The sequence below is a fragment of the Zonotrichia leucophrys genome, chromosome 18 (assembly GCF_028769735.1).
Source record: "Zonotrichia leucophrys gambelii isolate GWCS_2022_RI chromosome 18, RI_Zleu_2.0, whole genome shotgun sequence".
Lineage (NCBI taxonomy): Eukaryota > Metazoa > Chordata > Aves > Passeriformes > Passerellidae > Zonotrichia > Zonotrichia leucophrys.
This window is the reverse complement of record NC_088187.1, coordinates 1,167,374-1,180,069: the sequence shown is the minus strand read 5'-3', so window position 1 is coordinate 1,180,069 and position 12,696 is coordinate 1,167,374. Positions and strand designations below refer to the sequence as shown.

The 12,696-nt window shown below is 49.1% G+C and overlaps 1 protein-coding gene across 4 annotated transcripts in view; it reads right to left on the bottom strand.

Moving 5' to 3' along the window:
• The window catches only part of MYH10 (myosin heavy chain 10), an 84,754-nt gene that overhangs the window by 49,887 nt on the left and 22,171 nt on the right, over window positions 1-12,696 (bottom strand). For all 4 annotated transcript variants that reach the window (XM_064728813.1, XM_064728815.1, XM_064728814.1 and 1 more), the window contains exon 4: window positions 6,468-6,495. In XM_064728813.1, coding sequence (XP_064584883.1) covers window positions 6,468-6,495 — 28 coding nt within the window. The remainder of the gene's footprint in view (window positions 1-6,467; window positions 6,496-12,696) is intronic.

Below are 12,696 nucleotides of genomic sequence, written 5' to 3'. Positions count from 1 at the left end.
GTATTTTAGAGAGAGTCTTTGTGCAAGAGCTCATTGAAAAACAGCGCCAGAGGATGTTATCATCCCAGTCCTGCTCTCCCTGGAGCTTACAGGAATGCCAAATATTTCCTGCAGCATCGTGGCAAATAGCTCTGCTGCCACATACTATGAAAGAATTAGAAGATTTAGGATAAAGTCCTTTGCATTTACAGGAATAATGACATCTGCATACTTTGGTTCTTTCCCAGGAGTGCAAACACACAGATTACAAAAATAAATTAAAATCTTCTACCTCTATCAACCTGCCCAAAAAAGGTAAAATCTGAGTAACACCGCCTACAGTATTTACGGAATGGGGATGGAATCACAAAGCTAAAGCTTAACTTTTTCTAAACCTTGTTTTAATACAACTCAATCTGTGGCCATAAATTAAACAACTAAAGCCCTGGGCTGAGAAGCAGCCTCACCTCAGCCAGTGGCAGCTCTGCTAAATGATTTCATCTCCTTCATTCCAGGCTGGCAGAATCCCAAACTCAGCTCCAGCCATGGGCCATGCCAAACTGTGCTCCCAAGGAAGCAAACCCTGCTTGGCTCCAGCTGGCAGCACAAGGTTATTCCATCCTCTAACTGAGGGATCTCTCCCTTGGAAGCCACCTTCAGGGACAGGTCAAACCAAGCCTGCCAGTGGCTGGTGAATTCATGCAGGATCCCATGTCCAAGAGCTCTTCCCTGGAGCAGCAAAGCTCCTGCTTTGAAGCAGCTTCATGCACATTTAAAAGAGGAAAAGTTTAGCCAGCATGAGCACTTGAAAGTTGAACATGGTTTTGAATTCATTGCATGTAAAACTGGAGTGTCATTTTGAGCAAAGCCCAGAACTCTGCAGGCAAATTCATCCCAGCTCAAATTTGCTTAGGAAAATGCAGGCACTGACTCAACCAGCTGCAGCTCTTTCCCTGAGCAGCCTGAGCCCAAACCTTGTACAAGAAGCACTTCCACACTGGATGGGCTCTCCCTGGAGAACAGCCAGCTCACAGAGGGGAGGGCTCACAGCAAAGAGCAGGGATGGAGCTGCTCTCCCCCACAGCACCACTCCCAGGGCAGGCATTATCCCCAAAACAGGTCAGTGCCCTTCCTAGGGGTCCGTTCCAGGAGGAAACACCATTTCTGAAGGAAAGAGAAGTGGAACAGCTGCTTTCCTTATGCCAGGCAGGTCTGAAGCACTCACACACCTTGTGACAGTGACAGCACCCAGCATGGCAGGGCCACCACCCCTCCCTGACCTGGGAAATGCCTTGTGGGCTGCAGGGAAATGAGATGAGGTTCAAGCTGCTTGCTGAAGGCCACTGGCCCCTCTCCAATTGCCTTCCCAGAGAGCCATGAACTCCATCCCACAAGGTGCCACAAGCAGCAGGACACAGGGACGCAAACCCAAAGAAAGCCTTGCAGCTCCAAGTGCCATGAGCAGCACAGGACACAGGGACACAAACCCAAAACAGCTCCAAGTGCCAGGAACAGCACAGGACACAGGGACACAAACCCAAAACAGCTCCAAGTGCCATGAGCAGCACAGGACACGGACACAAACCCAAAGAAAGCTTTGCAGTTCCAGGTGCCACGAGCAGCACAGGACACAGGGACACAGACCCAAAGAAAGCCTTGCAGTCCCAAGGCAGGCTGTGCTTTATCTCCCTGCCTGGGCACACTCTCCATTCTAACAATTATTCCTGAAGATGTGGAATGTGTTAGCATGGCCAGATTGCAGTTGGAGATCATCTCTGTGATTTAAATTCCTGGAAAACTAACCCAAACAAAATCAGGATTTTATATTTTGGATGGCTGGGTCTCTCAAACTCTATCTCTGGCCCAGGGATTTCAGTCAAGACAAGCCCTGCGATGAGAAGCTGATGTGGCAGCACTGGGTCCTCCTGTGCAGAAGTGGCACCTGGGCAAGGTCCCAGCACACAAGAGCCCACCCTGCTGCTCACAGCTCCCCTGCCATCAACACCTCCTGCCAAGGAAGCAGCCACTCACAGAAGGCCCCAAACCACAGAAATATGGAAATATGCACTTAAATTGTTTGGAGGAGAAAGTAACTGCGTCTGTAAGAGCCCCAACAATGGCCTTTTGTCCTGTGACAACAGCAGTTGCAAAGAACAGAGGAGACACTTATTCTCAGGCACAACTGAGCGCATCATCTGCCAGTTACAAATTAACAGATATTTACAGACAAGACCTGTAATTAAAGGGTGCCTTAATCACCTGCCTTATTTTCTGCAAGAGGTATAACTGATAGTTTGGAAAAGTGTCATTAATTGGCTTTACAGTTTAAGTGGCTGCTCTGGAGCTGCTTCCCTTCCCTCCTGGTGCTCCCCATCATCTCCCCAGCACTTGCCATGGGAATGTTCCCAGCTGGAGCCCAGCCAGGGGTTGTATACAGCAATGTTTGGTATTTGCTGCTGCTGGCCTTTAATAAGCAGCCTCTATTCCCTGCACAGCCCATCACTCCCACGGAAGGCAGCTCAGATTAGATAACCTTGTAGGGCTGCAGGCATCTGCTGGACACCTCTTTATCAGGCCAGGCCCAGCCCTGGGAATGCCACAGCTCTGTGCTAAGAGTCTCCAGAACACACGGGTGTGTTTCAAAGTGCAGTGCAGCACATTTCCAGAGCTCACTTTCTTCTGTGTTTCCCAAATTCCTAATTACCACAACAAAATTTCTTCATCTTGGTCATGAGCCTGGCATGCTCAGTGAGCAGAGAAACACCAAAACTTCACAAAATAGCAGCTGCAGCTTCTCCAAGAGAAAAATAAAATAACAAATATAAAAAAATTCAACACTCTGAAAAGCTCTTCAGCCCAGCTTCACATTCCACAGAAAGAGGAAAATGTGCAGGAAGGTCTGGGAATGCATCACAGCTCTGCACAAACCACTGATGAATGCTGAGTCAACACAGACTGAAAGCCACTGCTTCTAGACACAAATATATCACTTATATTATATATTTGTTACTTATAAGCTAGAAGGAACATGAAATTTCTGGAATTACACATATTTTCCTTTCTTTTCAGCAAACTAAGAATTTACAGAGAGAAGGTCCAAAATAAACTCTCATTTGCAGTCCCACCAAGGGGGAATGATGAGATGGAAGCCGGTTGAGTCCAGCTCCCCAGAAAAGTGCTAGTGGTGAGGGCTGCTCCTTTGGTTTTCATTGCAAAGCTGGATGAACCAAACTCCAGAGCAGAGGAGAGCTCCAGCAGCCTTCCTCACCATCTGTTAGTGGTTAGCAGCCCAAGATTAAACCATCCAACTTCAAAGCTAAAAAGAAATTCTCACCACTGCTGTTTGTTCAGCTCCTCCCATCTCCTCTCCAGCCAGGCAATAACCTGGCTTTCACCCATGGATTGTCCAATGGATTTGGGTGCTGAAGCTGTTCCTGTCTCTAAAAACTCATATTTGGGTTTCTCAGTTGGTGAAAGGCCAAAGGGCACAGCAGAAATCCCATCCCTGCTCCTGAAGAAATCAGGGGGATGCCTTGGAGCAGCAGAGGCTGCTGGATATGGTTCACTGTGAGAAAAGCACATCCATAGTAAGAATTCCATCAAGAAGTTCCTTCTACAACTTTCATCCCTGGCCTCAGCAGTCCCAGCTCACACAAGCAGATGGGGAAGGGGAGAAGAACAGAACTGAAGATCAGAGTGTGCAAAGGTTCCCAAGGTAAGTACAAAGGGGTCAGACACTCACTGAGCCAGAACCCAAGGAAGGCACCTGGAAAACTGCAGAGACAAACTGTGAAGAACAAGAACCCAAGGGCTTGTCACAGCCCCAAACCCAGGAATCCTCCCAAAAGCAGCACTCCTGGCTGTCAAGAAGAAAAGGCGATGGATCCAGAGACCTGCTAAAGTGTCCTTCAAATAGCATTGCTGGAGAAGTGACTGCCCCTCCTCTGAAGGCCATGGAAGGTAAAAAACCAGGAAACTTCACCAATAAAGGCAGGGGGGAAAGGGGAAGGTAAAAACCCAGGAAACTCCACCAACAGAGGCAGCGGGGAAAGGGGGAGGTAAAAAACCAGGAAACTTCACCAACAGAGGCAGGGGAGGGAGGTGAAGGTGCAAAGCAGGGGGACAGGTGAAGGCACAAAGCAGGCAGACCCTCAGCAAGCAGAGGCACAGCTCTGTCCCAGACAATTCCTGCTAGGCAGCTGGAGACAGGGAAATGACAGGCACACCAAACTGTCCACTCAGCTCAGGGCACCACTGACGAGGTGGTTTTTTCCCCATTAGCTACCCTGAACTACTCCTACTGGAGAAATGAGAAATTATTCTGAGGGCTCCCAGCCTCAGTAAACATCAGGGTCAATCAGGTGATGCAGGTCCTGAGACAGCAAGTTTGGGATGAGAAGATGACTCTTTATGAAGTGCCACAGGAGTTTCTGAAAGCACCTCCGGGCTGGTTAGCACTCTGCTTGCACTTTATTTACTGCTGCCTTAGTCCAGGACCTGCAAAACCAGTGCCATGAAGGGGAACACAATTTAAATTTACCTCATCACCAGAAAGAGCAATGAAGGTCAGTCCTGGACCCCTTTCCCCCTCCTGATCAAACCATGGGATCTCTTCCCAAACAAGAGGGAGCTCCCCATGGCCCTGTCCCACTCCCAAGGAGGATTTAATCCCCAAAATCCCAGTTTATACTGCAGACCTACAAAAGAACAAGGCTCTCTCAAGAGGTGTGGTGGCATTCTCCATGTGAGGATATGTGTCCCTCCTCACCCTCATCACCTGAGCTCCAGCTGCTCTGCAAGGCAGAGCCAAGCCCAGATAGAGGGAACCAACTCTGCAAGGCAGAGCCAAGCCCAGCCAAGGGGGATCCCAGCACGAGATGCACAAACTCCACACTCTGTACCAGACACAAACAGGGATCAATTGTCCACTCAGTGCAGGTGGATCAAGAGCTCACAGGGACCTTAGAGGGGAGGTAATGACAATGTTGAAGACAGGAGAGCTTTGAGGCTTTCCAGTTCGTAAATTATCAGATTGGACATTCACCAAATCCTGCAGCGCTGCCATTCCAGCCCTGTGGGCTTGGCTGACCATGCAAAGGAGAGGAAAGTTCATGGGCAGACACAGAACATGAAGCTACTTCCAAACACTCACCTGGGGCAAGCACACACTGCCAAGGCATCCACAATCACAGGGGAACAAAGCCTTTCTCCTCACCCTGGGATCCCACCCTGCTTTGAGGGCTGCTTTGTGCATAGCACATGGAACAGGCAGCACACAAAACAGGAGTCCTGCTAGGAGCAGGAGCCACAGACCCAGCCAAGCCAGAGTTAACCAGATCAACTTTTATATGAAGCACAGAACTCTTTCTGCTTCTGTGTCCTTAGGCCCTGGGAATCCTGCATCCATGGTATCCATGGCTTGCAAGGATCCAGCCTCAGTCTTGTACAGACTCTGGGAGTTGAGGCACCTCTGTGGGGAGCACAAGATGGAGATTTGAATCCCCTATGCCAGGAAGGAACTGAGCCCAGGCCTGCTTGCAGCAGTCAGTGTCCCAGTGAGCTGCTCCAGGCAGCAGGGTCCCCCCAAGCACATCCCCAACACCAGGGCCGCAAGCACTGGAGCTGCCCTGTGCCTCAGACCCTGCATTTGCTGTGTCCACCCTGCACACAGAGCCACAGTGAGGTTTCCAGTCCAGATGAGCCCCCCTAACCCCCAGGCTGCTCCCAGCAGGGACAATGTCCCCCTGCAGCCCAGGCTGGCACAGGGAGTGCTGGCCCCGGGCAGCGCTCTGAGCTGAGCTGTTCCTGCCCAGTGCAGCTGGGGCTGGGCCAGCCTGGCTCCCCAAGCCCAGGGAATCCTTATCTGCCTGCTGACACTCCCTGCAGCAGCACAGGAAGCTGCAGGAACACGCAGTCCATGGGGGAGAGGGCAGGAAGCTGGCTCACCCCTGCCAGCTGCACTCTGAGTACTGAGAGCCTCAAACCCCCCTTGTGCTCTGCCTTCCCAAGCAGGGAAACCTCTGCTACACGCACAGCTTTGCTCAGGTGAAAGGCAGCCCTGGTGTCCCCCTCCTCAGAGATTCCTTGGAGGCACACCCAGAGCTGAGCTGCTGCTCAGGGTCCCCAGACCCACTTTTGGGTCTTGTCTTCCCCAGGCCTTTCCCCCTGAGCAGTTACTGCACAGCAGTGCAGAGATGAACTCCTTAAAGCTTCTGGGTTGGATGCAGAGCTCCTCACTGACATTTTTAAGTCACATTTCTTAAGCAGAACATGCCTAGGAAACTCAATAATGTGATTTACAGTACTAAAAGGCTATATCCCCATATTAAACATCATTGACTATATCCCCATATTAAATATCACTACATGCTACATCTTTTCCCACTGCCTGTCAAGACTGAAGACCAAGCTTTGCCTCCCACAGCTGCATCAAAGCCCCTCTCACAACACAGATTCCCCAAAGTGCCAAATGAAAAATGATCACTCACGTGCAGAGAATGGATTGGTCCTCACGGTCTGCAAAACAAGAACAAACATGGTTATAGGGCTTTGCTTACGCTGCTCTGTGATCTGCAAAACAGCTCCTTTTAATTGAGTATTTCTAACATTCATCTTTTCAGTTTAACAATTCGAAGGACACTCTGAAGCAGTGTTAATAATGTCCCCATTTCCCATGCACACACCCCTCAAACAACAGCTTGGAAGTTCCTCAAAGTCCTGACATTTCAGATAATGAAATCAAAATTCTGGTTAAATTTAATAATCTTCCACCACAAGGCTTTCAACTATATTTTCAGATAAAGTGGCCCTAACACTTCTCATTCTGAATGCAGTAAGAATATAAACCCTTACATGAGCAGAAAAGCAGTTTCAAGCACACAACACTGACAAGCACACTTGGAAAGAGCACTGCCATCTCCAGCAAACAAGTGCTTTCCTCCCCAGCATTTTGTTCTCTTTTTTAAATGAACATGCAGGCCTGAAGAGTTCCCACAATTCAGCTTATTCATGAAAGCCTTGTCTAAAGGACACCCAGGGAAAGCAAAATGCTGCAGCACTTGCTCAGCACTTTGTGCTGCATTCACGACCTTTGGGAAGAACTGAAGGTCAGGTGCAGCCTGCAAGGGCTATTTCACCATGCCAAGAGCTTCACAGAGTGTATTTCAGCACCATATTAAAAATTCTATCATCAGAACACGGGAATATACCTGCAGCAAGAGAACATTTCAGCTGAAGCCTTTCAGAGCAGGCAGGTGCCAGCACAGGCTGAGCCACAGATGCCACCCCTGGCAAGTTCCAGACTACATTAACACCAAGGATGACAAAAAATGGAGATGCTCTCTGGCTGAAAAATGTTAAAAACATGCAGTCAGCTGTACTTGGGGCCTGCTGTTCAAATGTACCAAGGATCAGGAGTGCTGGGCTGGGTTCTGTGCAGAGCAGCTGCACTGGCTGTGCCTCACCAGGCAAACCCTGCAGCTCATGGCTGTGTCCTGTAGGCAGACTGATCTCCAAAAATCTCTCCTAAGGGTAACACACAGCAGAATTAGTGCAGAGAACTGGAGAATATTAGTTCATATCGTTAAAAGTGGGGGAGAAAAATTCCAAGTGTTGGAGACCCTCCTGACAAGGCTGCAGGGATGCTCCTGGATCATTCCCTACAGCTGCAAGACCAAAACAAGGAATGGGAAGCCTGGGACTGCAGGAAATGCAAAATGAGAGGGGGCAAAAGCAGTGGGAGTATGACAAGAGAAACATTAGTAAAACATTTATTTATGTTCTTTTAGGTTTGATATCAGGCAGCAGGTCCTGCAAGACGTGTCCAAAAGAAGATTTTAGTGGGAGAAGCAGGGCCAGGGCAGGGCTCAGGTGCAGCTGAGGGTCCTGCAGAGCCAGGGGTGCAGCTCTGAGCCTGGGCTGCTCCCAGGGCAGTGGCTCTGCAGCAGCTCTGGCCAGCACAGGCTCGAGGTGACCAGGATAGCACAGAACATTTGTTCTTGCCGGAGAAACAGCTGAATGAAAGCCAGGCTGGGACTGTGAGTAGAGCTGAAAGTTAGAACTTCTTAGCTTTAGTATTTACTGAGGCATTTCTGTAAAGTGACAAGTTGATTTTACCTTTTCTTACTTCCCAGAAATAACTTCATGCTAATTTTGGCACTGTAGCTGGGCCATTACCTCAAAAAGCACAGCCTCCTCTAAACCAGACCTCTTCAGTTTAGCACTTCAAAAAACACAGCTTTGCCTTGAAGTTTAATTCATTTAAAGACAGTGTGAGTTTGTCAATGCTTTGTATTGTGACTTTTGTTATCTGTGTATTTGCCATGCAGTCCTACTGTGCCACAATACACACTATAAGTGACTTTTCTTACCTATTTAAATTTAAAGAAAATCTACAAGTCCAGAAAGTTGTATTTATTTGCCACTGCCAGAAGCCCCAGCAAGTGCAGCCATGCTCTTCAACTTTCTCTGTCCAGGAGCCTAAACTGCCACAACCCTTACAAAGTCAATTATCTGCATTTCCTGGGTTCCAACAAGAGGCTCTCTGACAAATGACCAAGGTGGAAGGGTTATGTATGGTTCTTTAGCTCCTTCTCCCCCAGATAACACAGATAACAGTGTGTGCCTGCAGCCCTGATTTCAGAGCAGGTGCTTCCTCTCCCCAGTCTGTCTGCAGGGCAGCACAGGAGCTCTGTCCCAGAACAGTTCCCAGGCACACAGACACCCAGCCTCTCTCTGCCTGGCTGTGCTCCAGTCACCCTGCACTACACTGATATTTAAAGTATTGCAGATGCCCAGATCCCCCTCACCAACTGACTGGGGATGAATGGGAGAAGGCATTTGGAGCTTCCCTGGGTGAAGTGCCCAGCCAGAAAAGCATTTTTGGAATTATCACTCATTCACAGACCTGGGAAAACAATTCCACAGGTGCCTTACCTGCTTTGGGCTTGAACCTGTCTCGGATTGCAATTCTTATCAAACAGTGACTTTTATACAGACACTGACTGTCTCACAATCCCTTCTTTAATGAAACAAGTGTGCCCCGTGAAAACAGTTAAATCTGCTTTCCCAGCTCAGGCTGGAGGGAAAGCAATAGGCTAGCACACAGCACGCAGAGGAAAATGGTTCTGATTTGCAGGTCGTTATTGGTCCTTCCTCAAACCCAAGCACAAAATTCCTGTGGATCATTCACTCTGGCACAGCCTTTCCTTTTCCTGTCCAGAGCAGTGATCAAATGCCACCCCCATTGCTGGAGCTGACATTTAAAAATTCCTGCTTTTTTGGGAGGTGGAGGAGGCAAGTTCTTTGGCATTTGTCAAACAGGAGAAATCAAAATCCTTGGCTTTCTAAAAGGAGCCCTGTGCAGGGAGCAGAGGGCTCTGTTTATTTGTTTATTTGTAGGTGGTGTTTCATGCTCAGGTGCCACTCAGCCCAGCCCAGGAGAAGCTCCTGGCTCCTGTTTGTTGTGGAAGCAGCTCCAAGGAGCTGCTGTGTGTGTGTCCTGTGCTCTAGGTGAACAGGCTCAGATATCAATCTAGCCAAGGTCATTTAAAAATTGCATTCCTGACAAGTTCTGTGAAAACAGGGCAGTGCCTGGGGGACAGGGACCTTCCCAGCAGCACAGACTTTCTGCTGCCAGAACTCTCCCAGCACTGCTCCATGAATGCCACATGACAAGGAGAGCACACAGGTGTCCCCAACCTGCCACTCCTCAAGTCCAATTATTTTATTTTTCCAACTTTCCTGCTGGGTTGATAAACATGGGAAGAGATCTGGTTACAGAGATGAAGCATGCCTTTATAATTTGTGTTTGCCTTTAAAATGTTGCCTGGTTACTCCCTAAACCATCATCAAACACTTAGCACTGTGTCAGTGACTCCCAACAAACACCTCTGCCCAGAGCCAGCAGCAAGAGTGACAGGCACAAGTTGGTGTGCTGGACACCCACCAGGCCAAATGTGCCCTGGCACACTCCTGGGCACCACAAGAGTTATTCTGCATTATTATCTCCGGTTATTCTGCATTTCAGCTCCATGGGTAGCTCACCCTCCTCAGTGCAGCTCTGCAGCTTCCCAAAGCCAGGGCGGGAATAAATGAGCAGGAATAAATAAATAAAGCCAGTTTGCAGGAATAAATGAGCACTGTGCCCCCAGTGACCCATCCAACACTCCAGGGAGCTCTGCAGGCAGCAGGACACTTGCTAATAACACAAAATTGATATTTTGAGTTTTAACACCAAAATTCCAGCAAGTTACAAGTGTTTAAAGTTTTAAAGAAGCTGAAGCCAAGGCACCTGACGTGACACACTCAGCAGTGTCACTGTCACCCTCCCTGGCAGGGCTCAGGTGACTGAAGGATGGAAACACCACAGGTATCTCCTAGAAAGGTGAGCAAGATCACTGCACTATCCTTCCAGCAGCTGAAAGGAACTCTGGAAGGGAGAAATTCTCAAGGACACTTCAGGAGAAGCCATCTCTCTTGGTGCACCTTCAGACTACATTTATTTTCTTTCTTCTTGCCCTGTCATCACCAGCTCATTGATATATTGGTGGGGTTTTACATCCAACCCTTATTGCTTTGAAACTGTCAAGCGATGAACTCCCAGAAATTATTATTATTTCTCCTAAAAGGTGTAACATTAATTTATACCAAATTCAGATGCAGCCTACTCCTCATGGGTATCCAGTGGTTTAAAGTCCTAGAATAATAATATTTATCAAATAATATTTATCAGCTTTGCTCCATCAGTGCTTAGATACTTTTCTCTCAGAGCACTGAAACTGCTCACTGAAACTCCATGGGCAATTCCATCAACCCTGTCCCAAAGGCCACTCCACAGGGCTGCCCTCAATCACCCAGCAGTTCCAGCCCTGTGCTCACCTGGTGTCCCCACTCAGCCTGACACAGCACAGGCACAGCCAGAGCCTCCTGCACTTCCCCTGCTGCCTGAGAGCTGCAGCTCCAGCGGCCACACACCCTTAACAAGCAGCATCTCCCTCCTGCCCCTGCTGCAGGGCATCTCCAGGGCTGGGTCAGTCAAACGCCTCCTCACTGTGGGGTGGAGCACTGATGGAAACACTCCAGGTGTCTCTGCTATTTGGGGAGGTAAAATAACAACAGCTTTTATTCAAAAGGAGGGGAAAAAAGGCTTTTCCTGGGGTGGGCTGAGTGGCACCTGAGCATGAAACACCACCTACAAATAAACAAATAAACAGAGCCCTCTGCTCCCTGCACAGGGCTCCTTTTAGAAAGCCAAGGATTTTGATTTCTCCTGTTTGACAAATGCCAAAGAACTTGCCTCCTCCACCTCCCAAAAAAGCAGGAATTTTTAAATGTCAGCTCCAGCAATGGGGGTGGCATTTGATCACTGCTCTGGACAGGAAAAGGAAAGGCTGTGCCAGAGTGAATGATCTACCAGAATTTGTGCTTGGGTTTGAGGAAGGACCAATAACGACCTGCAAATCAGAACCATTTTCCTCTGCATGCTGTCTGTCCTGCTGGCTGGATGTGGTTCTGTCCCTTCCTGAGATAAATCACAGAGCCACGCTCCAGGTCTGGGCTGGCTGAGCACATGGGGTTAATAATTAGCAGGATACATAGCAGAGGTCACCCAAAGCCCAGTCCTGGCTCACCCTGCCCTTGTTCCAGTGACCCACACACAGGGATTGTGTGCCTGTCCCAGCACACGAGGTGGCCACACTGGTTATTCCCTCACCCAGCACTGCCCCAGCCTGGGGGGACTGGCCCAGCTGGGAACTGAGACTGGTTTAGAAATCACAAATCACGAGAGAGGTATTTGCAACATTAGCCCGAAATTCCCCAAATTCCTGAGGAGAAAAGTGTGACGTGCTCAGCCTGGCAGCCAGGGCTGAGTCAGCAGAGAGGACAAAGCAAACAGGACTCTGTCCTGCCCACTGCAGCATTCCCCACCACAGCAGCCACAACTGGCACTTGGTTTGACTTTTTAGCCCTAATTAAGTTGGAAGAACCTCAAATATGGTTTAGTTTTCACTGTCAGTCTCTCACTCCCTTTATTAACGACCATTAATGAAGCTTTAGCAGAATTAATTCAGAAATTGCAGCAGAGCTGCTGTGTTTGTGAACAGCAGTTCATGGGTAACGTACTGCTCACCCAACAAATCCCAGCAGCTCTGGGGAGAGTGATCTGCTGTGATTCAGGAGATAAGCAGAGCACACAGGGCAGCTGCAGTCTGGAGAGAACTAGGGGAGCTCCATGGGCTGGGTGAGGGCTCCTGATGCCCACAGTGCCCAGCTCAGTGCCCTGGGGCTCACAGGGGTTTCAGCAGCTCAGCTAAAGGGCAGAGACAATCCAGAGGGGAAAAGTGCCCTGGCCAGAGCTGCCAGGACTTGCTCTGACACCCACAGAGCCATGGGCACACAGGGGAGCAGATCCCTGCCTTCCTCCAGCCCTTCATTCACACAAGGAGCCCTCCCAGGAGAAATGAAAATCCACATAGGCCATCCCCACACTTACATTTCAGCCCTTATTTGCATTCTGCTTAGCACAAACCCAAGATTAGTAGGAGCTGGCAAGCCACAGGCTGGACAGGGTTTATTTGGACTGCAGAGCCTCAGCACAGCAGTGGTTTCCATTCTCCATCAGCCGTGCTTAAGTTGTTCTACTTCCCATGTTGAATAATTCTTTTTAGACAAATATTACACTGTCCACTGAGAGAATGACTCAAGGAGGCCCTTTAG